The sequence below is a fragment of the Urocitellus parryii genome, chromosome 2 (assembly GCF_045843805.1).
Source record: "Urocitellus parryii isolate mUroPar1 chromosome 2, mUroPar1.hap1, whole genome shotgun sequence".
NCBI lineage: Eukaryota > Metazoa > Chordata > Mammalia > Rodentia > Sciuridae > Urocitellus > Urocitellus parryii.
Genome location: NC_135532.1, coordinates 183,847,847 through 183,873,583, shown reverse-complemented (window position 1 = coordinate 183,873,583; position 25,737 = coordinate 183,847,847). Strand labels below are relative to the sequence as shown.

Here is a 25,737-nt window from a genome sequence, read left to right as displayed (position 1 = left end):
ATCTTTTCACACAATCCAAGGTCCAAACATGAACTCTGTTTTTAAAAATTAGTTACCAAGAGTTGGTGACTAAGTGGGATGAGGGGTGGGGTGATCTCTGTTCACCACTGGCTAGGAAAAGAATCTTTCTCTCATCCCTTTTGGATGATTTTTTTTTTTAAACTAGAATATCCAGGTAACAGTTTCTTCAACTACTTTGAACTCTACCATCTATTGGTAAGGCTAAATAATTGTGCGGCAGGGGTAAGGGTATGGGGTGTAAAGGTGGCTTTTGCTTGCTTGAAAGTTAGACCACTGAGGGCAAGAAAGAGGCATTCCAGGCACTTGTTAAACGAAAAGCAAACTTCTTTATTGTACACAGTACAGAATATAACGCAGCTTGGCAGGATGCATACAGCCCTGCGCAGGGGGAAGTATTTAAAATCAATTGGCAGGTTAAAGCCTTTCTGCACTGTAGACTTTCCACACTCTGGAAAAGAAGCAAACAAACAAACAAAACCCCCCCTCAAAACCCTGAAGAAAAAAAAAAAAAAAAAACAACCAAAACCACCCAGGAAATGCATGAGTCCAATGGGAATGCAACGGTGATGCCGCCATCCTATATCTTGCGACAGCACAGGCCACATGGTTACAGCAGGGGAGGGGCAGCTCAGGCGACAGAAGATTATTTTCATACTTGCTAAAACAGCATAAATTTATTTAAAAAAAAAATCCCAAACCAGGATAAGTAAAGAAAGGAAAAACAAATCTATACAGCATTTACAACAAATAAATCTCTAGCCAGCTGGGGGGTAAAATATGCATCTATGTATAGACTATGTGTAGATTAGAAAGCTATAAATATGGTTTAGAAGAGTCCTTTGATTAGAGTACAATGCTAATTATGACCCAAGATATAAGCTCCACACCTTTGTGGGCTAATTTCCCATAGAGGAAAATCTCATTTTTCCATATCTATAAAATGCACCTTTATCCCTGTGAACCTCTTCACAAATGTGCTGTTGGTTATAAGGGGGATCATGGAGCATTCCGTTTTTTGAAAAGCAACTCAATGCATGTGCCTCACACTCTCGGACTCAGCACTGTCTTCTCCACACACGAAGAACAGCACAGTCCTTCTTAATGTTCTGAGTGACACAGGGAGCACAAAATTCCATCACTGGAGCAGGCAGCAAGTGCCATCACCCTCTAGAGTGACTTTCCTCTACTTTGAGCTCAACATTCACTCAGCTTTAACTTGGTTGTTTTAAACTTTCCCAATATAATACAGCAATTAGAAGAAACTTAAAAAAGTGGCAGGAAACCAGAGTGCTAGCACTGTTTTACCTGTTGGTGTCACCAGTAAGCCTCAAACCCTACAGAACTGTTATGCAGGGTTTAAAGCCCAAGATGTAAAGAACATGGAAAAAACAAAACAAAACAAAAACAAAAAACACAAACGGATGAAATGGAAATTGTCATTAGTCATGGCCAGGGAAGAATCCCTAGGGTTCCCACCAGGTGACCAAGTTTCAAATGGACATGAAATGTAATATGTACATCTGCTTCCCAGAGAGGGCATGTTAGTGAACACGGGGAGCTATACACATAGAATCTATGCTTGTGTCCAGGCTGCCCTGCACACTTCAAAAATGTACAACTCAGGTGCAAATGTTCCATCAGGTTGTCTGGTGCAGAAAGCACAAAGCAGGCCACAGAGTGGGCTTTTACGTGGCTAAGGAACAGCCCCAGCAAAGCCCCTCTCAAGCTGCAGCTCTTCATAAGTCGGCACGGCCCTGCCTATGGGACACAGTGCACAGTTACCAAAAGGTTTGTTTTTGTTTTTTTGCTTTAAATACCAAAACTACAAAAATCAGTTTATAAACTGTTTTTCCAAAACAACCACCAAAACAAAACAACCCCCCGCCCCCCGAATCAAAGCAAAACTAAATACTGTCAAAACTGTTAATCGCCCTTCCCCTAAAATGAAAGCCATCCACATTCAGCCATGTGACTGGGAAGAGAGAGGGGGCCTGCTCTATTTGGTGACCACATGGCTGGAAGGTTCCCAAGCGTAGCAATGGTTTATGATTTGAGAACCATGGAGTGGGTAACAGCTGTCAGGACTGATTCTCCCCTTTTTCTAAACCAAGGGGAAGTATTTCAGATTGAGCTAGAAGAACTCTTCAAATTTCAACACATATTTTTAACCTTTAATTGGTCTGAGCCTCCCCAACTCAGTCTACCTACTTTTCTATGAGCTTGTGATTTCTTTAATAAATTGTGCAAACCAGAGCCCTTCTATGTAAAGGCATTTAGTAGTCCATGATCAACACAGATTGTCACACACTCGGTCCCGTTTTGAGGGTACTAACCTGAACAAGGTATTGCTTTGCATATATTGTCCATGGTAGTGAGGAGGCTCCATTCCCACATTCTCTTCCCCGAAACCTCATCAGAATCAGAGTTGAGGCACCAACCTTTTGGTGGTTTTTCTGCCCCTGCCTGTTCCCACTCCCCAGCCAAGGTATATGCCTTTCAGGGTGAAAATCCAGAGATGGCTTGGGCTCTCCGGATAATATTCAAATGGCAAGCTTTAGAACAGCCAAGAACACAAACAAAACCACTGCCCTCATCTGCCTGAACGGGAACTGCTAGCTCTAGGGTTTGGCTGCTCAGCCACTCAGGAACTTAGTAAGCGAAGCCTTCAGCATAGGGGAGGCTGCTGCAGCGATCCATGTCCAGGAGGTAAGCAGGGTTGTCTTCAAAGTGGGTCAGTGGCAGGGTGTCCTCCTCGTTGAGGGGGCATTCAGACTCTGCCTTCAGGAATGGACGCTGATTGTCCGGGAAGGCCATGGAGAAAAGGGCATCCGGGTCACAGACAAATTTGTAGACATATCGTTCCCCAGCGACCTGCGAGAGAAACACACCTTAAAAGGCCCAGCTGGGACAGGGAATGGGGGGGTCAAGGGAAGAAAATGACATAATTTGAAGCCCAACCTCTCAGGGAGCTAAGAATCAAAAGGTCTCATGAGTAGCTGGTTATACAAATCACTGGGATTTGAGCAATCTTGGGGACCTAACTCAGCAGTTGAAACAGATGATATTTCAATTTCAAATTCACACTAGATAGGCTCTTTCAGAAGAAAATCCTCATTTTTGGTCTCATTCTGACAGCTTGGAAAGCTTAGAAAATACACTTATGCTGAAGTTGCTGCCTGGGGTTCCAAGGTCTGAGGATTGAAAGGTGTAATGCATAAGCCAGACCTCATTTTCAGTTACCTCCAAAGTTTACGGTCTTCATGGGTTGGGTCTATTATTATTATTTTTAAAAAATATTTTTAGTTATAGATGGACACAATATCTTTAATTATTTTTGTGGTGCTGGGAATCAAGCCCAGTGCCTCACACATGCAAGGCAAGTGTTCTACCACTGAGCCACAACACCATCCCCTGGATTTAGTACTTTGAAGGATCAGGAATTTGATTGGAAAATCTGTGTGAAAATTTTAAGGATGTCCCATAGTCAAGTAGCAATGCTTTTTGATATACCCTCAGTTTTAAAAAAATTATTCACTGCAAGGTTCTGCTGTACTCTAGGAGCTCACAACTGCCTTGGTATGGACTTTATGCATTGTAATATCATTGGAACCAGAGATCTTGATTATTTACGGTGCTCATCGGGTAGCTGATGAGTCATCCAGCTCAAAAGAATTACCCACTCTCTTTTGGTCATGCAGCAACAGTGCAGGAGGGCACATATCCTTGAAAGTCAAACCTGATCCTCAGCTTATCAGGTAATGCAGAAGGACAAAGGAAGACTGCTATCATTACTGGTGAAATAGGCACTTTAGGATAAAAAAATCTGAATCATTGAGTTTAATCCTGCCCATTTGTCATTCTGTTGTGATTCTCAAATAATTAAAAAAGTATGGCTTTGCTTTCAAATCTTGGGTTTAAGAAGTATGTGGTTCCAGTAGAAGCTTGCAGAAGTAACAGTACAATCAGGCCAAGAGGTCTTAAGTTTATTTCACAGTTCCACTTCTATGTATGTTTAGTCATCAGAATGTGGTATCTGCACCAATTTTTCATAGAACCCAAGTATCAGAAATCTGAGATTTTTCTGAAGCTGGATGGCTATGGTCTTCATCAAAGCAAGTTTTAATCAACCATCCCTATTTTTTTTTTTTTTTTTTTTAAGCCACAGCTTAATCCCCCAGAGTCAGTCTGTGTGGAACAGTGAGGCAGGAGAGGAGGATGGTAATTCTACTAGATCCAAGTCAGGCCTAGCTGATGACACTAAAAGTAAAAGGGACAGGGGATCAGAAGGAAATGGGAAGTGATTGCTAACAGGAATGGGGTTTCTTTTGGGTGTGATAAAGTATCTTAAAATTGTGATTGTTGCATGGATTAAGGATGCTCAACTAGTAAAGTCCATGTGAATATTCCCAAACCTAGAAAACTGTGTGATGAAAACACTTCAGGTCCCAAGATTTCAGATAAAGTATACTCAGTCTACATCAGGTAGACTGCCTAAAAGTATAAATGCCAGAATTTTGGGAACTGCACAGTATAAAATTTGGTGGCTAAGGAAGGTCCATTCCCACCTTCTATGACTACCCATCCCAATAAGTATTTTATATTGCCTGACATCTTCAAAATATACCCTGTCCTCTACCCTGCAAAAAGCAACCTGCTACTGGGTGATTTCATTTGCCATTTTATAAACTTTGGGCTTTTGAGTTTTAGTTTCTATAGGTTCTGAAAAATCAGATTTTCTTATTCCTCTAACACTTTGGAGAGCATTAAGCCACCAGATTTGGAGGGCAAGGTGTTTTGACAACTGAAGACTTCAACAAAGCTCTTAAGGGAATGGAGACCTTCAAACTGATTCCAGATAAAATGGCTGGCTTAGTGTGGACATCTTAATAATCATGCGATTTAAACAAAGCAGAAGAGGCTAACTTTCCTATTGTGTCTCCTATAAGCAACTCCTGGTTTCTGTGTATCCAAGAACATTAAAGGTGCTCTTAATTATCCACTTAATTCTTACCTTGCTTGTTTTTTCAATATGCCTTTCTACCACAGAACCACTCATCAGGCTAACACTTTCTTTCAGCTATCATAAACAGTCTTATTATAGAAGCCCTGGACATTTTCTTTGAAACTGATCAGAGTGGTCTAAGAGTCTCTTGTAATTGCTCACCTTCTGCATGATGCCCTTTTCATAGTAGTAGCGTAGAGAACGGCTCAGCTTGTCATAGTTCATGGCTGGCCGGTTCTTCTGGATGCCCCAACGCCGAGCAACCTGAAAAGACAAGGAAAGCAAAGGGCAATGGAAACACATTCCCTGGGCCTACGGTTTTCTCCCAATCCCAGGAGCACCAGTTCTGTAACCTGCCTGCTTTGGCCAATGATCCATTTCTCTGACCTATAAAAGAAAGCATTTAATTCCCTTCAGACCAAACATTGAAGAAAGCTGATGATTCAGTCACAACTGCTGGGCCGTGAGACCTAGAAGAATCCTAGCACTTTAAGATTGCAGAGGGCTTGGCTAGTGTCCCAGAGGATGCAAGCTCTCTACTGTTTCTCCACGTATGAATTATTGACCAATACCCATAGACCATTAACATGTTGCCATTAAGTGCTATGGTTTCTGTAGGAGTCAATAAGGAATAATTAGAATGGTCATCCTTGAAACATTAGAAACACACTAGTGAGTTGCTAATGGGCAAGCAGAGCAAAAGTTCAATTCTAATAAGATTGGAGAGGGGCCGGGAGATGTTTACTTATTGTTGCTCACGGACTAAGGGGGAATCAGATCATTTCGGCCTTCTGCCATCCAATCCCCTGCTCCCAGAAGACTTGCAGAATGGACATTAAAGCACATAGCACCATTATCCACTTAATGAAAAATTAACAGGGCCTCACAAACAGTTCTGAAGTGCATTATATCTAACCCAGTACACCTGAGGTACAGTGATGGGGGATGTAATTGGAGCTTTGGGCAAAGAAGACTTATAGCAGGAAAACTTCTTACTAGAGTCTACCCAATTATCAGGGCAGTCAAGCATTTCTGGTTTTAAGTATCTCAACTTCCAAAATTTTACTTATGATGATGACTGTTGAGGCAGGAGAAAAATAGCCCTGGAAATGTGGGTTTTCTCAGAGGTCTTTAAATGCACGCAAATCAGGTCATATTTTGAACATTTTAGGTCAGTTTTGGTAACTTAAAAAAAATAACTATATATTCCTTTAATCTTTGAAAGCCAAATGTTAAACATGGAATAGGAAAGTAGGGCGAAAACAGCATTTCGCATATAGTATTCCCTTAAATTATTTTGACAGAACGAAAGCAACTCTTTCTGAATTCAGGATTATAAAACAACCTTTAATAAATAACAGATGAGCTGGACACGTGCACACACCTGCAATTTCAGCTACTTGGGAGGCCAAGGCAGAAGGATTGCAAGTTCAAGGCTACACTGGGCATCATAGAAATCTAGTCTCATAATAAAAGGGGATGGGATGTAACTCAGTTGTAGAGCACTTGTCTAGCACATGTGAGGCCCTAGGTTCAATCCCTAGTACTGCAAACAAAGCAAAACAAAACAGCCCCACAAAATTTAAAAAATAAATACCAAAAATGATCTATAAGGAAGAATGCATTTGTCCTAATTAGAATAGTTCAACAGTAATGATTCTACTCTGCCATGCAAAAAATCCAATGAAAGTTATGTTTCCATTTATTTGCTTCATGCCCCTTTGGCACATATACTGTCCCCATATTGTACACCCATTTAATTCCATCTTAAAAACAGCCCAAAAGGCAAAACTGACCAAAAATACATCTTGGTCAGAGAATAAATATTTTTAAAGCAAGGAAAATAGTGGTTTAGAAGGAAAATCTGCTACATCAACCTAAGTTCTTCTGCTCTGTTCAACAGAAATGACATTCTCTGAAACTAATCTTTAACCACTGTCTGCCCCAAGTGACATGGGTAAATTTCAAAGAATCCCAGCATCATCATTTTACTATGCCAACAGAAAGCAATTCAACTTCAATTGTGACCTCTCTTTGCTGTCACTTGCATATGCAACAGCTTACTGGAGTGAGGTTTTGTATATGCACAGATTTCAAAGCAGCTCTGGTAGCCATAGTTACTGACTCATCCTCCCAGGCCAGAGCCCTATGATTCAGTGGCCCTAACCACTGCTGCTCCTTCTATAGTAATGCATGATGCAGCACAGCTCCAGAGCAGCTGGAAATGAGGGCTGCCCCTCTTCTGCAGTGGGAGGAGCAGGCAAGAGATCATTGCCAGCTCTTTCTTTCACGTCTCCCTTTAGTAACTTAGGGAACACACATCTTAAAGACTGAGGCTGAAGGAGTTAAAAAAAAAAATCCACCTATTCCCTCCTCCCCTTTAAAGAGAGAACAGCCACAGCACAGGGAGTGGTTCTTTCTAGCAGCCCATCCTTTAAAACCTCCCAAGGCATCAGTTATCTGCCACATGTTCAACAAACAACCCTACCCCCCAAAATATTCATTAATGCAGATTCACAGTTAAAATGGCTCCAGATTAAAGCCGAGTCAGTCATAATTGAGAGGGTGCTAAGCTGGATGACTATCAAAAGACATTTGATTAGGGGGCCTGCCAAAACGCAGTTTTAAAACCACAATTTCCATGCACAGTGTAATGGATATTATGGATAATTACCCAGAGTGCACTACTCAGCCACACAGCTGCCTACAATTACGTCCCCAACAGCTTCCTCCTCCGCTTCACCCTTCAAGCTCCCCCATGACAACTCCTTATAGCTTTTTCCAGGAGTTGGTATCTTCCTGACATTAACAAGAATGGGCCCTCAAAGTTACACAAGGAGTAAGGGGGAAAACTCAGCAATGTCATGTCCTGAGGCTAACAGTACATTCAAGGAACTCAGTCAGTCCAAGGTTAAGGGAGCACTGAGAGTTTGTGGAATGCCTGGAAACTTCCAGGTGGGGTGAGAAGAGCAATTTGTGAAGAAACAAAGCTGCCCAATCAACATAGAGAGGCTTAAGGCTGCCACAAGCCTCTCACACATGCAACTCAGCTGGTTGGCATTTGTGAACATTCTGGATTAATATTAGTTTCTTTATTAAGTAAGAAAGCAGGGGCCCTTTGCCATCTGTTCATCATTTTCTTTACCACTGGCAGGAGAGCAGAAGATTCAATAACAGCTTTACAAAGGGTCATAACCAGCTTTACCTGTAGCTGGACAGCCCGTGCTAGGCCTGAGGCAGTGGCAATAAAGTAATAAAAGCTCCTGTTTGTGAAATGAGATAAATCAATAAGGCTGCCCACATGACAGACTTGCTTTCAAAAAGCCTTGGTGAGTTGAGGTAACTTGCTTTCCTCAAGCCTCACATAAACCAGGCCACATTATTAGGAAAGAAGGGAGGGGAAGGATAGGCCTATGTGCAGCGGACGGCTCTCCAGGAGGGCTGGAAGCTTAAAACATGGTCCATTTCCACATGACTTAGCCAGAGAGAAATGCTTGGGAAAACACAGCGGTACCAAGCTATTGCTTTGAAGGTAGAATGGCTGTTTATAGTACCTGAAATGGATGTGGACACACATCCATTCTCATGAATGAATACAAATAAGGCAGAGAATACCATACACATTTTTTTTTTTTTTAAACTGCTTTTAATGAAGTCTGCCTGTTCTACCAATCAGGACTCTTCATGCTTCCAACCCATACTTTCTCTTCCTTTTCTGATTTCATCTTTCAGACCATTTCATTCTTCCAAACCAAGTGCCAGGTTGTTACCTCCTGCTGCTAACCCTGGTGCCAACTTATCCCCTTCATGTGCTAAAGTGAGCCCTGGAGTTAATTGAACATCTAAAACTGCAGTCCTTGCTCAAATGCTTTCCAAGAGTGTTGTTTCCATTTCCGTTATACTCAACTCAAGGGTATCTTTTGCTCTGCTGATTTAACACATATGCCTAAAAGTTCATGCTACTGAAATGTCAGTTTTGGGGGGGCAGTTATTGCTTTTCCATTTATAATAACTCTAGATAATAAATCAAACAAAATTAAAACACTACCTCCCTTTGAAGTATGTTACATTGAGAGACTGATTTAATTATTCTGCTATGTGGTATTCCAAAAAGGGTTCTATTTTATGTCTTCTCCACTAAAGAAAGGACCCTGATCTGTCCTAGATTTTTCTGTCAATAGTTCTTGGCAAAAGAACAACAATCTTTCTTTCGTTTCTCTCTTTCATTTTTCTTCTATTAATAAAATAATGGTGGTTCGTGTCATTTCTTCAACTATTGTGATGCTACATGATACACTACAAGAAAAGCGAAGTTCCTGCTGGGCATAGTGGTGCACACCTATAATTCCAGGGACTCAGAAGGCTGAGGCAGGAGGATCACAAGTTTGAGGCCAACCTCAGCAACTTAGCAAGATCCTGTCTCAAAATAACACAGAAAAAGGGATGAGGGCAGGGGTTAAAGCTCAGCAGTAGAGCGCTTGCCTTGCACGTGTGAGGCACTGGGTTCGATCCTCAGCACCATATAAAATAAATTAAAAAAATAAAGATATTGTGTCCATCTTAAAAAAAAAAAAAAGGAATGGGGATGTGGCTAAGTGCTTAAGTACCCCTGGGTTCAATTCCCAGTACCAAAAAAAAAAAAAAAAAAATCCAAATCCAAGTTTCTAAGACTGACCTATCTCTTGATTATTTAATTTCCATGGGTTAAAGACACTTAAAAAAAAATAGTGGGGTAGCACATGACTGAAATATCATATAACATGTCCATGTAAACCTCAGATATAAGATATGACATACAAGGGCTGACCTCAAAATAAGCCTGTGTTGCTGAAACAACACTTAAAAAGACTTTCCAAGAGTCAGAACATATCCTATTTGGATGTACATATTCAAGGCCTTACTCCTTGATTTTGCAGTAGGGTTAGAAACTTTTCATGTATTTTATAGAGGAGAACTCTGGCTGTCCATGCATTAAAAATTGTTTTATTAAAAAGAAGAGTACTGCCAAGCCCACTGGCCAGGCCAGAATAAAGGGCATACTTAATACAGGAAAAAGCCTCAATGGAGATCTAAATAACAAACATCAACCACCACAAGTCAAAACTCATTTGAGTCCAGTGTCCAGGGCTTACCTCCTCTGGTTCTATCAGCTTAAACTCCATGCCTCGGCCTGTCCAGGCAATGAAGTGAGCATTGGCTGGGTCATCAAGAAGAGTGACCAGGAACTGCCACAGCTGAAGGGAGCCTCGCCTCTGGTAAGGAGGGCCCTCCCGATACATGGTGGGCTCTTGCTTGACTTTGCCTGTTTGGGACAAAGATATATATGCAAGAATTTAGTCCAGAATTTCTCTGGAGATTTGGACAAAAAGGAGCGTTGTTTGATTCTGATTTAATCATTTCAATTGGTGAGACTGCTTGAGGAATTCTGACGTCTCCAACCCTTTCATTTAGCATTAAACCTTGGATGGGCTACTTACCTTCCAGTCTCTCAGGCACAACGCAAGTGTCATCAAAATATAACCGGGGATCTTTTTCATATGAAAAACCTGAAGGAGTTGAAAGAGAAAGAACATGTTGCTTAATAGATTCTCTGTGTAATACTAAAACTGGATTTAGAGACTGAAATAGGATTTGGTCACTTCAGCTCATAAGCCCTATGCTGTATCTATGTTGCCCTGAATTTTGGGTGACTTCAAAAGGACTTAAGGCATTCGAGTTCTGATGTAATCACCTAAGCCTCAGTCAGAGCAGCATCAATTCTTGCTATCAGAACTAAGACTAAGGGAAGCGCTGAGTCACAAGTATGTTCTGTCACATCTTGTTTATGTTTGCATGGGTCAGTGTTGCAGTGACTGTGCCCTTAGATCAGAAAAGACATCTTATCTATTTTGGTTAACCTAGCCGGATATATTTATTAGACCTGTACATGGTTTCACCATTTGCCTTTAGCTAATATTAATTTCAATCTTCCATATAAACTTGTCCAGGTTCTCTAAACATCTCAAATACCTTATTGGAGAGTAAAGTACATGGCTCAATAAATAAAGACCAGGGCCTATAGAAGATTGTGAAAAAGTCTAAGTTGCAAAGCCAATTGGAGGTATTACCAGACATAGTGGAAGAAATCCAAAGAGACTTCCTAGCAAAGCCAGCTAACATACCTCCTCCTCAGGAATCCCACCCTCTCTGTTTTCTAGCTGGTCTCAGAGTTATTAGGATCCTGCCTAGCGAAGGATGCCTCCTCTCTGGGTTTGGTTCTTAGCTGATTCACCTGGCTAGTATAGGTAAATGTGTATTGGATATGTAGTGGGGACAGGTAGGGGAAAGCACTCTGTGATAAAGGGCTGTCATTAGAATCAGAGAGGGATTCACTGTGACTTGGAAAATCTATGGGTAAAGGAGCCAAGATATGATTCCACTATTTTCTCCTTCTTTTCAGACTGCCCAAATCAAGTAGCTTCTTGGCAGGTCTAGAACACCATTTTAAGAGGTTAGGACTGGAAAAGCCTGGCCCAACTTGGAGGAAACTAAAGATTGTTTTGAGTTTTTTATTATTGATTTTTGTTTCCTTAGCTCTAGGCATGATTTCTCTGTTGCTTAACTACATCAAAGGAAGTGTATTTTATTGACATTTATTTGTTGTTGAATCCACTAAATATTGAGGCCAGTGGGTAAGGAGTTAGAACAATATAGACTTGGTTCTTGTTCTCATGGAACTTATGTCTCAACTGGGGGAGACAGAGAAAAAGGATAAAAAGAAATAAGACATAGTGTAGTGTGGAAGTTAAAACATGTAGGTCCGGGAGCCAAACTGATGGACCCCAATTAGCTGTGACTTTGAATACATTAATCCCTCTGTGCTGCAGTTTCCTCATCAAGAAAGTCTGGGGAAGAGAATAATTCCTACCCTGTAGGTTGTTATGAGAATTTAATGAGTTAATATATAGTCTATTCCACTGATTTATTTCTTTACAACAGAGCACCAAGAATAGCTCCTATAATAAATGATAGCTTAAAAAAATAACTGCACATTGGGATAATTACTATTAAGAAATTAACTGGACAGTGAGAGAGCCTTCTCGTAACATTCGCTATAATGGAGTTGAAACTCCTTAAGAAGGACCACATACTGAGTATTTTAGTGTCCTCACAGCACTTGCAGACAGAAGTGTTCAATAAATATTTGAATAAATAGGAGATTCCACAGTCTTCATTAAGGAAAAGAAAACAATGCTAACCTTTAAGTCAGAGATTTAGCGAGTCCTGATCAATTTATTTTCCAATTTGGTATTAGAAACCTGTTTGACTTTTATGATAAGTTGGTATACTTTACATCACAATCTTATCTGTATCATTTTTTTTTATCTTGGTTGCTAGGAACCTATATGTTTATTTTCTGACCTTCCATATGTATTTTGATAAATACATGATGTTTTTTTTAATGGTTTCATTATAAAGACACTATAACTACTTCAAAGTTTACACACCTGTCAAAACTATTACATTATTTTTAGAACCTTTCTTCCTCTTGAGGTAAGAATAATACATTTACTGTGTGTGTGTGTGTAGGGCGGGGCGGGGGGAGGGCTAGATTAAATTCTCAGTTTGGTTTTTAAAACTAATCAGATGAAGGACTGCCTGTAAGGAGTAATCATTTTGTGGTTTCTAGTTATTGCCACATGTGGTCTTCTAAAACATCTGGAAGATGCTCTTGGTTTAAGTGAAATTTATGTCAGTTGAATTTGCACCATCAGTTATTTCAGTTGTGGCCACAACCAGCTAATCACTCAAATAAAGGTGGCAGGAAGGAAGAACTTGTTTGAGGGGTAAAGTGGAAATGAAAGATTCAAAACATTCTGCAAGGATTCCAGGTGAAGGCTTAAGGCTATCTTAGCAATCACAGATGCCAATCAGAAACACTTGTTTTACTAACTGTTTCACAGGCATCTGTGGTCAAGCACGTATAAGGATAGAAAAACCGTGCCAGGGTTATTTAGAACAATTAAAAATACTGGTATCTTTGAAAAAAACTTTTTCTATGCACTGGGTCAGGGAAAGGAATGGGAAAGAGTGGGAGAAAACGCACACAAACTCACCAGATAGTCTGTGTATAGTAAGCAACCCAGTGTCTTACTAAAAATATTTCCTTTAAGAGCATGCTCTTTGCTAAATGTTGTAATTAAGTAAAATGTTTTCCTCCCTTATTCCCTCACTCCCTCCTAGTTTGCCTGCTGCAAACATCAATTGCTTCTGTAGAGACATTCAGGAACCTGGAAGAGAGCCCTGCACAGCTGTGCCTATCGCAGCCAGTGGTCCTGTAGTCCTTCCCTTGGAGGGCTGGACCCTCACAGGGTAACCAGAGGAAACACACCAGGATGTCCCACCTAACCAAACTAGTGGGAAACTCATACGAACCACCCTTATTAACTAATCACCTGTAAAAATCAGCCAATGCTTCATGAGTATCAGATCTTCCGCCTAAAATGCCAGAGATCAGTGGTTCTCAATCTTACATGCACCTGAACCCACCCCAGCTTTTTTTTTTTTTTTTTTTAAAGAAGGGTACTCAACCACTGAGCCACATCTCCAGCCCTTTTTAAAAATTTCTTTTTACTTTGAGGCAAGGTCTTGCTAAGTTGCTTAGGGCCTCAAACCTTTTATCTTCCTGCATCAGCCTCCTGAGCCTCCAGGATTACAGGCATGTGCCACCATGCTCGGCCCACCCCAGAATTTATGATTTAATTGCTTTGATGAAGGTAGAACATAATTTTTTTTAAACTCCCCAGGTGATTCGAATATGCAGCCAAATTGAGAATCACTACTTTAGTTCTTACACTTGGAGGTGCATTTCCTGAAGGCCTTGTGAAAATAGACTGTTGGGCCTCATTCTGGGGTTTCTGATTTAATAGATCTAAAATGAGTCTTGAGAATGTGTGTTTCCAACAAGTTCCAGGTGAAGCAGAAGCCACAGGTTTGGGGAATCACACTGCTCTAGATATTTAAGAAGAAATGCTATTTAATAGACAAGAAGACACACTTCTGGGGAAGCTGTTCTAAGGAAAAAAAAAAAACCTTCCTTATTTCAGGGAAATCCTAAACCTACCACCTCAAGTAGTGTTTTTGCCCAGAAGGGTAACTTTTAAGCCCTGAGCCTACCTCTCAAGGCCTTTCATGCCCCACAGACTTCAGTCCTCAACGGTGCTCCTTTCCATCAAATGAGCCTGCTGATTTGCTATTGTTATCCACTCATGCAGGAGCTATTCAGCAAATGATCCTTGCAGCTCTGACAGCTCAATTATCCTCCCCCCACAAAAGGCCCCTTTCCTCCTCTGCGTTCCCATCTAATTACTCCTTTAAAGAAATTCTAGATTTAAAAAAAAAAAAAAATCTGTGTTGATGCCCTAAAAACAAACAACAACAAAACACAGGCCCTCACAAACACTGGCAGCAGATGCCTTGAAAATGTCATTCCTTTAACCCAGAAATTTCAGGGATTTAGCTTCAAGAATTAATCAAGGGAACGTGAAAAGATTTAATTAGGTGAACGTTTATTTCTGGTTATTCTGAGAATAATCTGGAAATATGTACATTTTCAGCAAGAGGTGATCAGCTAAATGCATACCCATAATAAATACTGTGCTGCCACTACAGATGCAATCAAGGAGGATGTTGGAAGCTATGGCAATTACACTGGCTGTACACTGCGGAGGGCGATGATGCCTTGGCTTAGAATTCTGGCTTTACCTATCCAGTCATATGACCTTGAGCAAACCTTTCAAGCTCCTAAATTTCTGAGCCTCAGTTTCCTCATATAATATGGGGCTAATAGGAATATGTCTTCTAGGAGTAATGAAAGGATTAAATGACTAAAATCAACACATTTAAAGAAGTTAGAACAGGATTTGAAATACATTAAGCATTCATTGAGTTAATGACTATTGTTAAAAGAAAGAACAGTATAAAATGATGAATCCTGTGTATGATCTGTATAATATTTATGTCTGCAAAGAAAAAAAATGGAAGATTTTACATAGCAAGTTTATGGTGATCTCTGGATAATGAAATTTAAGTTTTATTAAATTTTTTGTCTGTCTGTATTTGCTAAATTTTGTGTAACTTTTATTACTTGTGACAAGAAGCTATAGAAGTTTATATTTTAAGTAAAACAAGGTCAAAAGCAAGCTCCTCCAGGAAACTGAGCTTCTAGCTCCATCTGACCACTTCCTTGGGCCATATGCTATAGAACATCTACACATCTTATTTGCCAAGAATACCTCAAAATTTTCTCCCATGTTAAAAGCAGCAACCATTTATTATGTAATAATTTCAAGAAAAAGCTAGCCACCCAAACTAAATCAAACCTAGAAACACATTTTAAAATTGTTTTCTAACATGTCCTTGGATTACCCTCACCGACCTAATTAAAAAGTTCTAGTTTAGGCTGATCGGTCTGGAAATGTGGACATCAACCAACTTCCCTTTTTTCCCCCATATTCTCCTGTGAACTCTTAAAAGTTAGGGTCACTGCTTTTAAAAATGATGGCAGCCCTCACAAGTGCTTAGGAGCATGACTCAGACCCTATGTGCAAGATAACTGAAGATTATGATCAATCAGCATGCATACTCATTAGCTAAGAAAAGTTTAACCTATTATCTCAAACCTCAGTCTGGAAACAGCACTTTTAAGTTAAATATATATATATATATATATTTTTTTTTAAATTTATTTTCTTATACCTGTATTTTATGTATTTATTTTTATGTGGTGCTGAGGATCGAACCCAGGACCTCACATGTGCTAGGCGAGCACTCTACCACTGAGCCACAACCCCAGCCCCAGCCCCAGCCCCAGCCCCAGCCCCAAGTTTAGTATATTTTAAAAAAGAAAATTTCTTACCTTCATGGCTGCTGGAGAAATATCCCCCTCTCATGTAGGATGACTGGCAGTTAGGCACTTCTGAAAGGGAAACAGAGACACACAGACTCCTGTCAAAAGGTTCTGTAGGAAAAGCAGCACACAGGATCAGTTTGGTAGTTAAGTCCCTAAACTTTCTGCTCCAGGGTCAAGTCCTTCTGGTCTTGTCCTAAGAAAGTGGTATCATCCCAATAAGTAACATGGGAAACACTGAAAGTAAGACTCTTTTCCTCAATAGTCACAGGAGGGGGAAAAAAAAAAATGATGCCTTGCCCTACTAATCCACACATTTTAGAAACAGGTTAACACCAAATATGGCCAGAGAATTAATGGGAGAAAAATTAACTTTCAAAAGGCTGAACTTGGTCTCCTACGCTTTATGGAGAGTAAAGGAAGAAGATTGCTTTAGATCATTCTCACCTTGCTCCCTTTTACTGTTGATGGTCATGTCCCATTCAGCTCCAAGGGAGGAGGGTATTTTGGGGCCAAAGGGATTAGGGGATCTGAAGTTAAGAAGCCAGGACAAGAACTGGCAGGAGTGGGGACTGCAATTTGGTAAGCATTAGTTTTTGTCACATTGAGTCTGTTATATTGAAACCCATTCATACTCAGGTGATCTCTTCTTCAGGCCTCATGGTATATCAAGGAGTCCATGAGAGGAAAAGTGAACTGGGCTGTGCCTATGTGGGACAAGCCTTCACCCAGGGACACCACTATTCAGATTCAAGAATTAGAGATATGGTAACATTGTTGAATGTCTTGCTTCAAGTGAGTAGGGTAGGGTGAAAAGCCTATCACGGTTGATTTAAAATATCAATCCCCAAGGGAAAAAGGTCTCTGGTTATGTCTACTCCTAAGAAAAATACATCAAAGCCTTCAAGAGGAATGCTAGTGGACATTTTTGCAAGTTATCACTTCCTAATTTTTCTGTCATAAATCAACAGGTGTCTCCCTCTGCCCTCGTCCCCAATCTTTTCCTTAATCAATTTCTGCTTAAATAGAGCAATCTACATGTAATCTCAGTGAAGACCAAGGCAAATTCTATATCCCATTCCATATGTGAAAGCTATTCATATTCCATATGGATAGCATGACCTTTCCCAGGGTCTTAAGAAAAGCATACAAATAGCTAAGTACAGTAGCACAGCTACTGGGGAAGCAGAGGCAGGAGAATTGCATGTTCAAGGCTGGCCTGGGCAACTTAGTAAAAATGTCTTAAAAAAAAAAAATTAAAAGGCTGGGTTGTGGCTCATTGATGGAACACCTCTGGGTTTAATGCCCAGTACAAAAAAAGAAAAGCAAAGCACCCAAAGGAAAGGTTAAAAATACATAAACTATCCTCGGATTCTTTTATCTGCAAGAAAAAAAAAAAGTGAAAAAGTTTTAGTAAAGTTAAAGGGGGAAATGAAGAGGAGGAAACATAGTTCCTAAATGTTGCAAGCTACAAAATTCCAATTCTCCTTTCCCTCAGTGGTTTCATCTAATAAGCCTAAATCTAAGACACATAGGGAATAAATGAGTGGTGAGGGGAGGAGAATTTCCCTGTGTACAGTTTAAATTTTTTGAAATGCTAAAGTTCCTAGGCAAGAGGAATCCTTTAACCAAACAATAGTTGTCCTCATGTTATACCTTTCTGCTGAAGGACACAGCTTTCCTAGTTACCACTGCTACAACAGAGCAGTGAATTCCAAGAAGCAACCAACAAAACAATCTTTTGCATGGTATACCAGTACTCCAAATTACTATGCAATACTAGGTGCTTTCTTAGCACTATTTTAAGAATAGAAAGAACCAGGTCCTAAATGTGGACTCTTTCTTAGAGTTACGTTGGGATTTTAATAGGTCTTTTGAATTAAAAAACAAAGCCAGGAAATAGGACTAAAATACAAAATGTGTTCCTTGTGTCCAGTGAGCCTATAGCTAAGAGGCCTTAAATGGGTACCATCTGAGACCATACCCCAGAAATCTTAAGGCTTGTCTCGGAGGTGCACTTTGCACTATCTCTGAATGCCTACTGCACTTCCTACCATCAGCACAGCTGCTCTGTTCTGTATCCAATTACGTATAACCATGTTTGCTTTACTAACTCGTAAGTTCTTAGAGGGCAATTTATTTTTATTTGTATTTTTTTCAGTGCTGGAGATCAAATACAGGGCTTCAAGCTCTGCAACTGAACTATATACTGCCAGCCCTTGAAGGCATTCCTGTTTTGTTGGTATAGGGGATTGACGCTTAACCACTGAGGGACATCCCCAGTCCTTTTTATTTTGTATTTTGAGACAGAGTCTCACTAAGTTGCCGAGGGCCTTTGCCAAATTGCTGAAGCTGACTTTGAACTTGCAACTCTGTTGCCTCAGTCTCCCAAGCTGCTGTGATTACGGGCATGCACCACTGTTCCCAGCATGAAGGCAATTCTTATAAAATTATTATTCCCCAAGATTCTACAGACAAAAGTCACTCAATAAGGAACAGACAGATAAATATGAGAATGAAGAAACAAATGGCATGATTTTATGCTCACCTGAATCAACGCAGTAATCCCGGGGCTCCTGCTTGATTCCCATTGGTGACTGGAACCCATGCGCTGGGGGACCTGGCATTCCAGGGACCCCATGTTCATAGAGTGGGTCATGATATTCTTGTTTGAATCCCTGAGGGGGTGGGGGAGCTGCAGGGACAATAGGTTCTGACATTTGTCGGTGGTAACTGGGACGATTATCTCCAGGAACTCCCGACTGCGGAGGGAAGGGATGGCAGGGTTCAGACAGTTGTCTCTGAAATCTGTAAGAAGAAAGAAGTTAAATTGTTTAATAGAGACATTATGATATTTACTTAGAGTATTGGGGACTAGAGGTTCAGATTAATGAAACTACTTATTAATCCATATTTTTGGACATTTTACCCTTTTCCCAAAATTACATTACACATTTCCAATCCTGAGTTGGTGGGGAGGCAAAACAACAATAATCAAAGCAATGATGTGATAATCTCTTACATTTATTTAATGTACAGTCTATCTGTACAGATTATGAGCCAGGTTACATATCTAACTATATAAGACCAAGTATTTGCAACTACCACTAAAATACACATATTTTTTCACTAGTTCATTTACTCTCTTTTACATATAGAATAGAATGAATTTTTTGAAGACCGAAGAATACAAATTAGCTCTAGTTAAAAATGTATTTTTAAAAAAAGAAAAGAAAATCCCAGTCATATCAGCAATCAAAGCCATGGAATAATCAGCAAATGTGCAGACCACATAAGAATAAAATCTTGAAATTGTTTTCTGTGGCAAAGAAAGAAGATCTAAGTAAAAAGGAAAAAAGTAGTTAGGACTTTGAAGCTGTTGAATCACTGCAAATTATTCTATAAAAGTAAATACTTTCCCAATCAACTTGACAAAGTGATTCTAACCTTTATTTAAAAGATGAAAAATTTTTAGAAAGAAATAATGACCCACAACATGTTGATTCAAATTATAAAACTATAATAATTAACACTGATGGTAGGAGTGAAAAATTGATGGCAGATCAAAGGAATTAAATAGAAAGTCAAAATCTGTCAAGTATATTCCAAAACTTACTACTTGTTAAAGTTGGCATTTCAAATTAGTGAGAAAAAAGTTAGATTCCATTTAATACCACATGCCAAAATAAATTTCAAATGGATAAAAGATTTCAATGTAAAATGTGAAACCATAATACCAAAGTAAATAGATATGAAAACTTAAATAATTTTGGAGTGAGGGAAACTTCTAAGTATCATACTAACAGCAGAAACCATGAAGATAAACATGGATATATCTCACTGTATAAATTTCTACAAGCCAAAAAAATAGCAGAAACAAAACCAAAAGAAAAACATTAAATTGGTGGTGGTGGTGGTGGGGAAATCTATAATAGTCAGAAAATATCAAAACCAAAAACAAAAGTAAAACCAGGGAAAAATCTCTAACTGTCAATGTTAATGTCATAGCTTTTAAAAACCAATAAAAGATTAACATTTCAGAAGAGAAGAATGGGTAAAGGGTATAAACAGGAAAATCATTAAGAGACATTAATGGTCATAAACAAATGAAAAATTTAAGTTCACTAGTAATAAAAAAAAATGTACAAAATAAAAAGAGAAATATTTTTTCCTTGGAGGATAAGCAAGTAGCTAATAAGTCTGTGCCTGGCACATAAATGTCACTTGAATCAGATTGGAGAAAGCTACAAAGATGGCCAATAACACAAATGTCTAACAAAGGAACTGGCCAAAAGTACATTGTGATATAACCACTTAAGTGAAAGCAACCATTACATACAATGTACTATGCAAATACATAGGAACCTGGAAAGATTTTCAAAATATTGCCAAACAATTCATAGAACATCAAAGTTTTACTAAAATAAAAAAAAAATTATGGCAGTCATATAAAATGGTGGGAAGATTTACACCTACATGTTAATGCTGCTTGCTTTGGGGAATTATGATTTTTCTTTTTTGCCCATCTATGGTTTAAACATAAACAAGCATTGTTTTTGTAGTAAGAATAAAGGGCTGGGAATGTGGCTCAAGCAGGAGCGTGCTCGCCTGGCATGCGTGAGGCCTGGGTTCAATCCTCAGCATGATATACAAATAAAGATGTCGTCGTGTCCAACGAAAACTAAAAAATAAATAAAATTCTCTCTCAAAAAAAAAAAAAAAAAAAAACAACCAATAAAAAGCCTTTTGTTATGCTTATTAATCAGTGAGTATCCTTGATGCCTTTTAGCTGTCAGATAAATCCAGCTGGGTGCCAACTGCCCTCCCTGCTGAGGCAAGGAAAGCCTGGGACCCTCAAGTGATGCCACTTACTAGGGAAGTGACAGAGCAAAGAGTCTTGGCTTTGTTTCCCTATCTGTGACGTGAGGATATACTATCCTCCCAAAGCTTCTGGACCGGTGAAACACAATCATATCTATAAAGCCTGGCTTCTGCCATGGCCCTGATCTTTGACAGACAGGGACAGGCTTTTAGAGTGTGGCTTGACGAGACCCTCAATCCATGACATCTGCATGAGGCACTGACCTCTGGGTACGTAGAGAGGCATTCGTGGTTTTCTCAGGTAGAAAATAGGAATCGGGGTTTGAGAAGTAATGAATGATTTATAACAACTAATTTCAAAGAGGGTTTTTATTTTCAGTGTTGACGATTGAATATAGGGCCTCATATATGCTAAACACACTCTGAGCTTCACCCTCAGTTCCTCGATGAGTTTTTAATAAAACCAACAAAATAACTCTGAAACACTGGTGTTACTCTACTTTTAGCTGAATCCTTTGAATAGCTTTAATCAAATAACTTGACTTAGATTTAAATCAGTCTGTGGCAACAGGTGGCCAACAGATTTCTAGAACATCAAGATTTGAAATCTTAAACTGCAGAGATCTGGGTGCAGATAAAACACGCTTCAGATCAGGGGGTATAGCACGTCACAGCATGTTCTTAGGTGGCTATCATTCCACGGCAACCAGCATTGCATGTTTTTTTTCCCCCCAGTATTGGGGATTGAACCTGTGGGTACTTTTACATCCCCAATCCTTTTTTTAAATTTTGAGACAGGGTCTTGCTAAATTGGCAAGCTGGATTCAAACTAGCAGTCCTCCTGCCTCAGCCTCCTTAGGAGCTGGATTTACAGGTGTGTGCCACCATGCTTGGCATAGAGCCATAAGATAATCTTATAACATGATCCCTGGGCAATTTTATATGTACTTATCCTTTTAACCCAGACACCAAAAGTACCCATATCTGCTTGGCAGATGTCTTCAATGTGTTTTAGTAACTGAATAAGGTTCAGCGGGCCGAGAGCCTTTCACAAGGGATAGGCATGCCCTATAGCAGAACTTCATCGGGAACTAGATTTTCAAAGTTGCTATTATTTAAGGAAACCTTGCAAGGGTCTCTGAAAACGAGAAAATTTGCAACTCACTTTTAGTCTTGACATTTAGAATTCAGGCACAGCAGCATGCTGCAAACCTGAAGGGAAGTTTTTCAGAAAGGAAACTCAAAAAACTATTCTTAAGGCTTTATTTTTATTAAGTGCCCAAACTTAGGCTACTTAGGAGGAGGAGTAATGAGGACACCCACCTTCCCTTTTCTCTCCTTTTCCTCTCTGCCACCATCTTAGCAACTTCAAAGGTGACCTCCACAAATCAGTTCCTCTGATGGCTCCAAAATGGCCTGTACCTCTCAGTTCTGTAACCAGAGCCTCTGCAGCTGGCAGGTCTGATGGCCCCACTTCCGATTAGTGTTCATCTTCTCACCTTCCAGCATGAAACTCTAGAGTGGCCTGGGATAGCCTCTGCAGGAAAAGGTCCTTCCACATGGGCACCGGCCACCCCTCAACCCCATACTCTAAGGACACATGAAGCTCCGAGGCCTGGGAGCTGCAGGGCAGCTTCTGTAACTGGGGTTTGCTCAGTACTGGTTTGCTTTGAAAAAAGCAGGAGTAGCAAAGGGGAACTTGGGGGTAGGTCATCAACCCAACATATTTGGAAGAAAAGATTCTCGCAGAATTCATTGCTGTAATTGTTCCTATTTGTAGAGATTAGTAAAGTAATGCAGTTCTTGTCCTCAAAATACATTCTGTGAACTTTACTCACTGACCTTCATTTGAACCCCGTTCCCCTCACAGCAATGCTTTTGAAGTATCTAAGAATGTGTTGTCTACATAAAGTAGCCTGGACAAAAACCGCTGCTTCTTTACTGAGGCAAGCAATCGTTCTGAATCCAGGAGCAGCTGGTTTCTACCCGGCCTCCACCCGGCCTCCTTTCCCTCCCACTGCGGCCCATGACCCCAACAGAGCTCAAGCATAATGAACTCACATTTGGTGAGCAAAGGAAGATGGACTACTGAGTAAGGCTTTTTACAGTGCCAGTTTATTTAAAGAACCAGTTATTTATTTATTTGTCAGATTTATATAGCGCCTTTCCTCCCAAGAGCTCACCCACGCTACCAACATTTGGTTTACGTTATGAAAACCGTTAGATGCTTTTTCTGCATTTCCTTTTCAGTCTCTCCTGCCAACATATAGAGTAAACACAATGCTTATGGGAAAAAAAGAGGAGAAAAGTACAGATTTGATGAAGCCTACACAGTGGCTATGGGTGCCAGGTGAGGAAGTAGGGGCTCGGAGGCCAGCTTAGAGATGGTGTGTGCAATCTGCCAAGAAACCAATACCAACCACTTAATATTTCTGTTAAGGCTAAGAGAAGATGATGAAAAGCAGAGAGGCTCTGGCTGTGGAGTCTAAACATTCCAGGCTGAAACCCAATCTTTACCACTTACTAGCTGTGTGACCTTGGGTGAGTTATGTGACTGCTCCCAACCTCAGTTTCCTCATCAATAAAAGACAGACAAGAAGAATATCTGTCTCAAAGGTCTATTGTAAAGGTCATTATAATAGAATGTATGGAATAGGGCCCAGCACACTGCTAGATCCTCAATACACAAAACCTTCAAATACCCAACCTTTTCTATAATTCCCCAGCTAAAATCAGAAGCTATGCAAGTCTGAAGACCCTAAAAAGTTGGGAGAAGACCATCACAGACACAAATCTAACTAAGAGAGTTTATTAGTTGTCTACAATATCCATTCTCCTTTTTCAGAAAGAGGATCCTGATTTTTATTGCAAGTGGCAATGTACTGCCCAACTTCACATCTGTGTTTATTTTCCTGCCATATACTCCTGAGCCAAACATGGTTCCTAAAAGCACACCCAAAAACCTCTGAAACAACTCCCGGGACTGTCAACTCCTGGAGACCTGTCAACACTGCTTAGATTCAAACCAGTCGATCTAAACTGTGATAAAACACTGAGAGATGGGAGGAGAAAATGTGTCCTTTCTAGGTCTAGATGTGGGTCTGATTTCTCAAGATGAAATCTGGGAGAAGGAAGGTGAAGCAAATATGACACACTACTAGGATATTAGATGAATCAAGTATCAGTTGTGCATATACAGAATGATAAGCCTTATGATGAAAAGATTTGGGAATAAAAGGAGTGTTACATTTTAAAAACTTAACATTAACTTTCTAAGTTTGTGGTATCTCCATATGTTTCGGAAGATTTCTTTTAGTATATGGAATATAAAAGCGGTGTTTTAAGTAAAATGGTCTCAGAATATTTACTGAACATCTTCTCTATCCCAATGTGATTTTATTTAATCCATACAATGATTCTATGCAGGAAGTATAGTATACTTCCATTTGCAGACGAAGAAACCACAGCTTACAGAAGTGAAGTGCCTGCCTGACATCCTACAGTAGAAGAGCTGGGATTCAACCCTAGGTCTGTCAGTCTGTTCAACTCCAGAGTCATAGGCCTACCTTGTTTCCCCAACTATATCAACTTTTTAAATACTCTGATGATGACATTTAAATAAAAATCACATTTCATGCTTAGAAATTAAGAAACATATTTGTAAATAACTCCAAGGTCAAAAGAAATGATAGGAAGTACTTGTAACTGCATTTTTAAAATGCTACAAATCAAAGCAGGATTTGGGTAGGGAGATCAAATAATTGATTGTCCAAACTGGGACACTTTGGGGAGTGAAAGGGAAAACGACTAGCAACTATTTCTAGATAAGACATGAACCTTAAGAGACATGGAAATCATCAGTCTATATCATTCCCAGCCTCAAAAGACATCTTACTTGGTTATAAGCTCATATTCTAAATAAAAAGGGCAAAAAAAAAAATTAATGCACTAGTCATCCAACCAAATTAATTAGAAAAAAAAGAATGACAGAATAGTTTTAGTATGAAATCAATGAAATACAAAAATACCAATAGAGAGAAATAAGGCTAAAAGTGACTTATCAAAAAGACAAAGTATATGTTAAGGTTAAAAAAAGCAAAAAAGGTCTGAACAAACAATATCAAAAATGAAAAAGAGTCAACTACAGATGCTATAGAGATTTTTAAAAAAGACATAATTAACAACTTCCTGCCAATTAATTTTAAAACTCACAAAAATTCCTAGGGAAAAACATTTTATTAAACTTACTCAACTAAATAGAAATCCAGAACAAAACTGTAACAGGCAAAGACACTGAACCAGTAATTAAAAATCTTCCCACAAAGAAAAATGTCAAGTTCAAATGGTTTTATTGGTAAATTCTTTTAAAAATTCAAGGAACAAAGAATACCAATTTCATGTGTAATATTCCAGAATACAGAAAATGGATGACACCCTTTATTCATTTGATGAGACCTCCATGCTAAGACCTAACAAGGACAACAGAAGAAAAAAATGATACTTTGTTCTCAATCACGAATATAGATTCAGAAGTCCTAAATAAATACTAGGAAATCAAGCTCAGGGCTAGGGATGTAGATCAGTGGTAGAGCACCTGCCTAGCATGCATGAAGCCCAGGGTTCAATCCCCAGCAGTGCCAAACAAACAAAAAATAAATCCACCAAATTCAGCAACTTACAAAAAAAAAAAAAAAAAAAAGGTAACACATAATAAACAAGTGTTGAATGTGTCACAAATATCCAAGATTGGACTGGGAGAGGTGACACATGCTCGTAATCCCAGTTACTCCAGAGGTGAAGGCAGGAGGACTGCAAGTTGGAGGTCAGCCTCAGCAACTTAGAAAGACCCCATCTTAAAAAAAAAAAAAAAAAAAAAAAAAAGAACAGAAAAAGAACTGGGGGATGTAGCTTAGTGGCAAAGTGCCCTTGGGTTTAATCTCCAGGACCAAACAAAGAAACAAACAAAAAAGTTGGTTTTGTTTAAATCAGTGTAATGTACCAAATG

At 39.5% G+C, this 25,737-nt stretch overlaps 1 protein-coding gene across 2 annotated transcripts in view; it reads right to left on the bottom strand.

Annotated features, from left to right (window-relative positions):
- Positions 1-381: 381 nt before the first annotated feature.
- Etv5 (ETS variant transcription factor 5) overlaps positions 382-25,737 on the bottom strand; it is a 58,062-nt gene continuing 32,706 nt past the window's right edge. For both annotated transcript variants that reach the window (XM_026389394.2, XM_026389396.2), the window contains exons 8-13: positions 18,460-18,719; positions 15,921-15,980; positions 10,501-10,569; positions 10,156-10,325; positions 5,186-5,287; positions 382-2,892 (exon numbers count right to left, since the gene is read on the bottom strand). In XM_026389394.2, the coding sequence (XP_026245179.1) occupies positions 2,671-2,892; positions 5,186-5,287; positions 10,156-10,325; positions 10,501-10,569; positions 15,921-15,980; positions 18,460-18,719 (883 nt within the window). In that variant the 3' untranslated portion in view covers positions 382-2,670. The remainder of the gene's footprint in view (positions 2,893-5,185; positions 5,288-10,155; positions 10,326-10,500; positions 10,570-15,920; positions 15,981-18,459; positions 18,720-25,737) is intronic.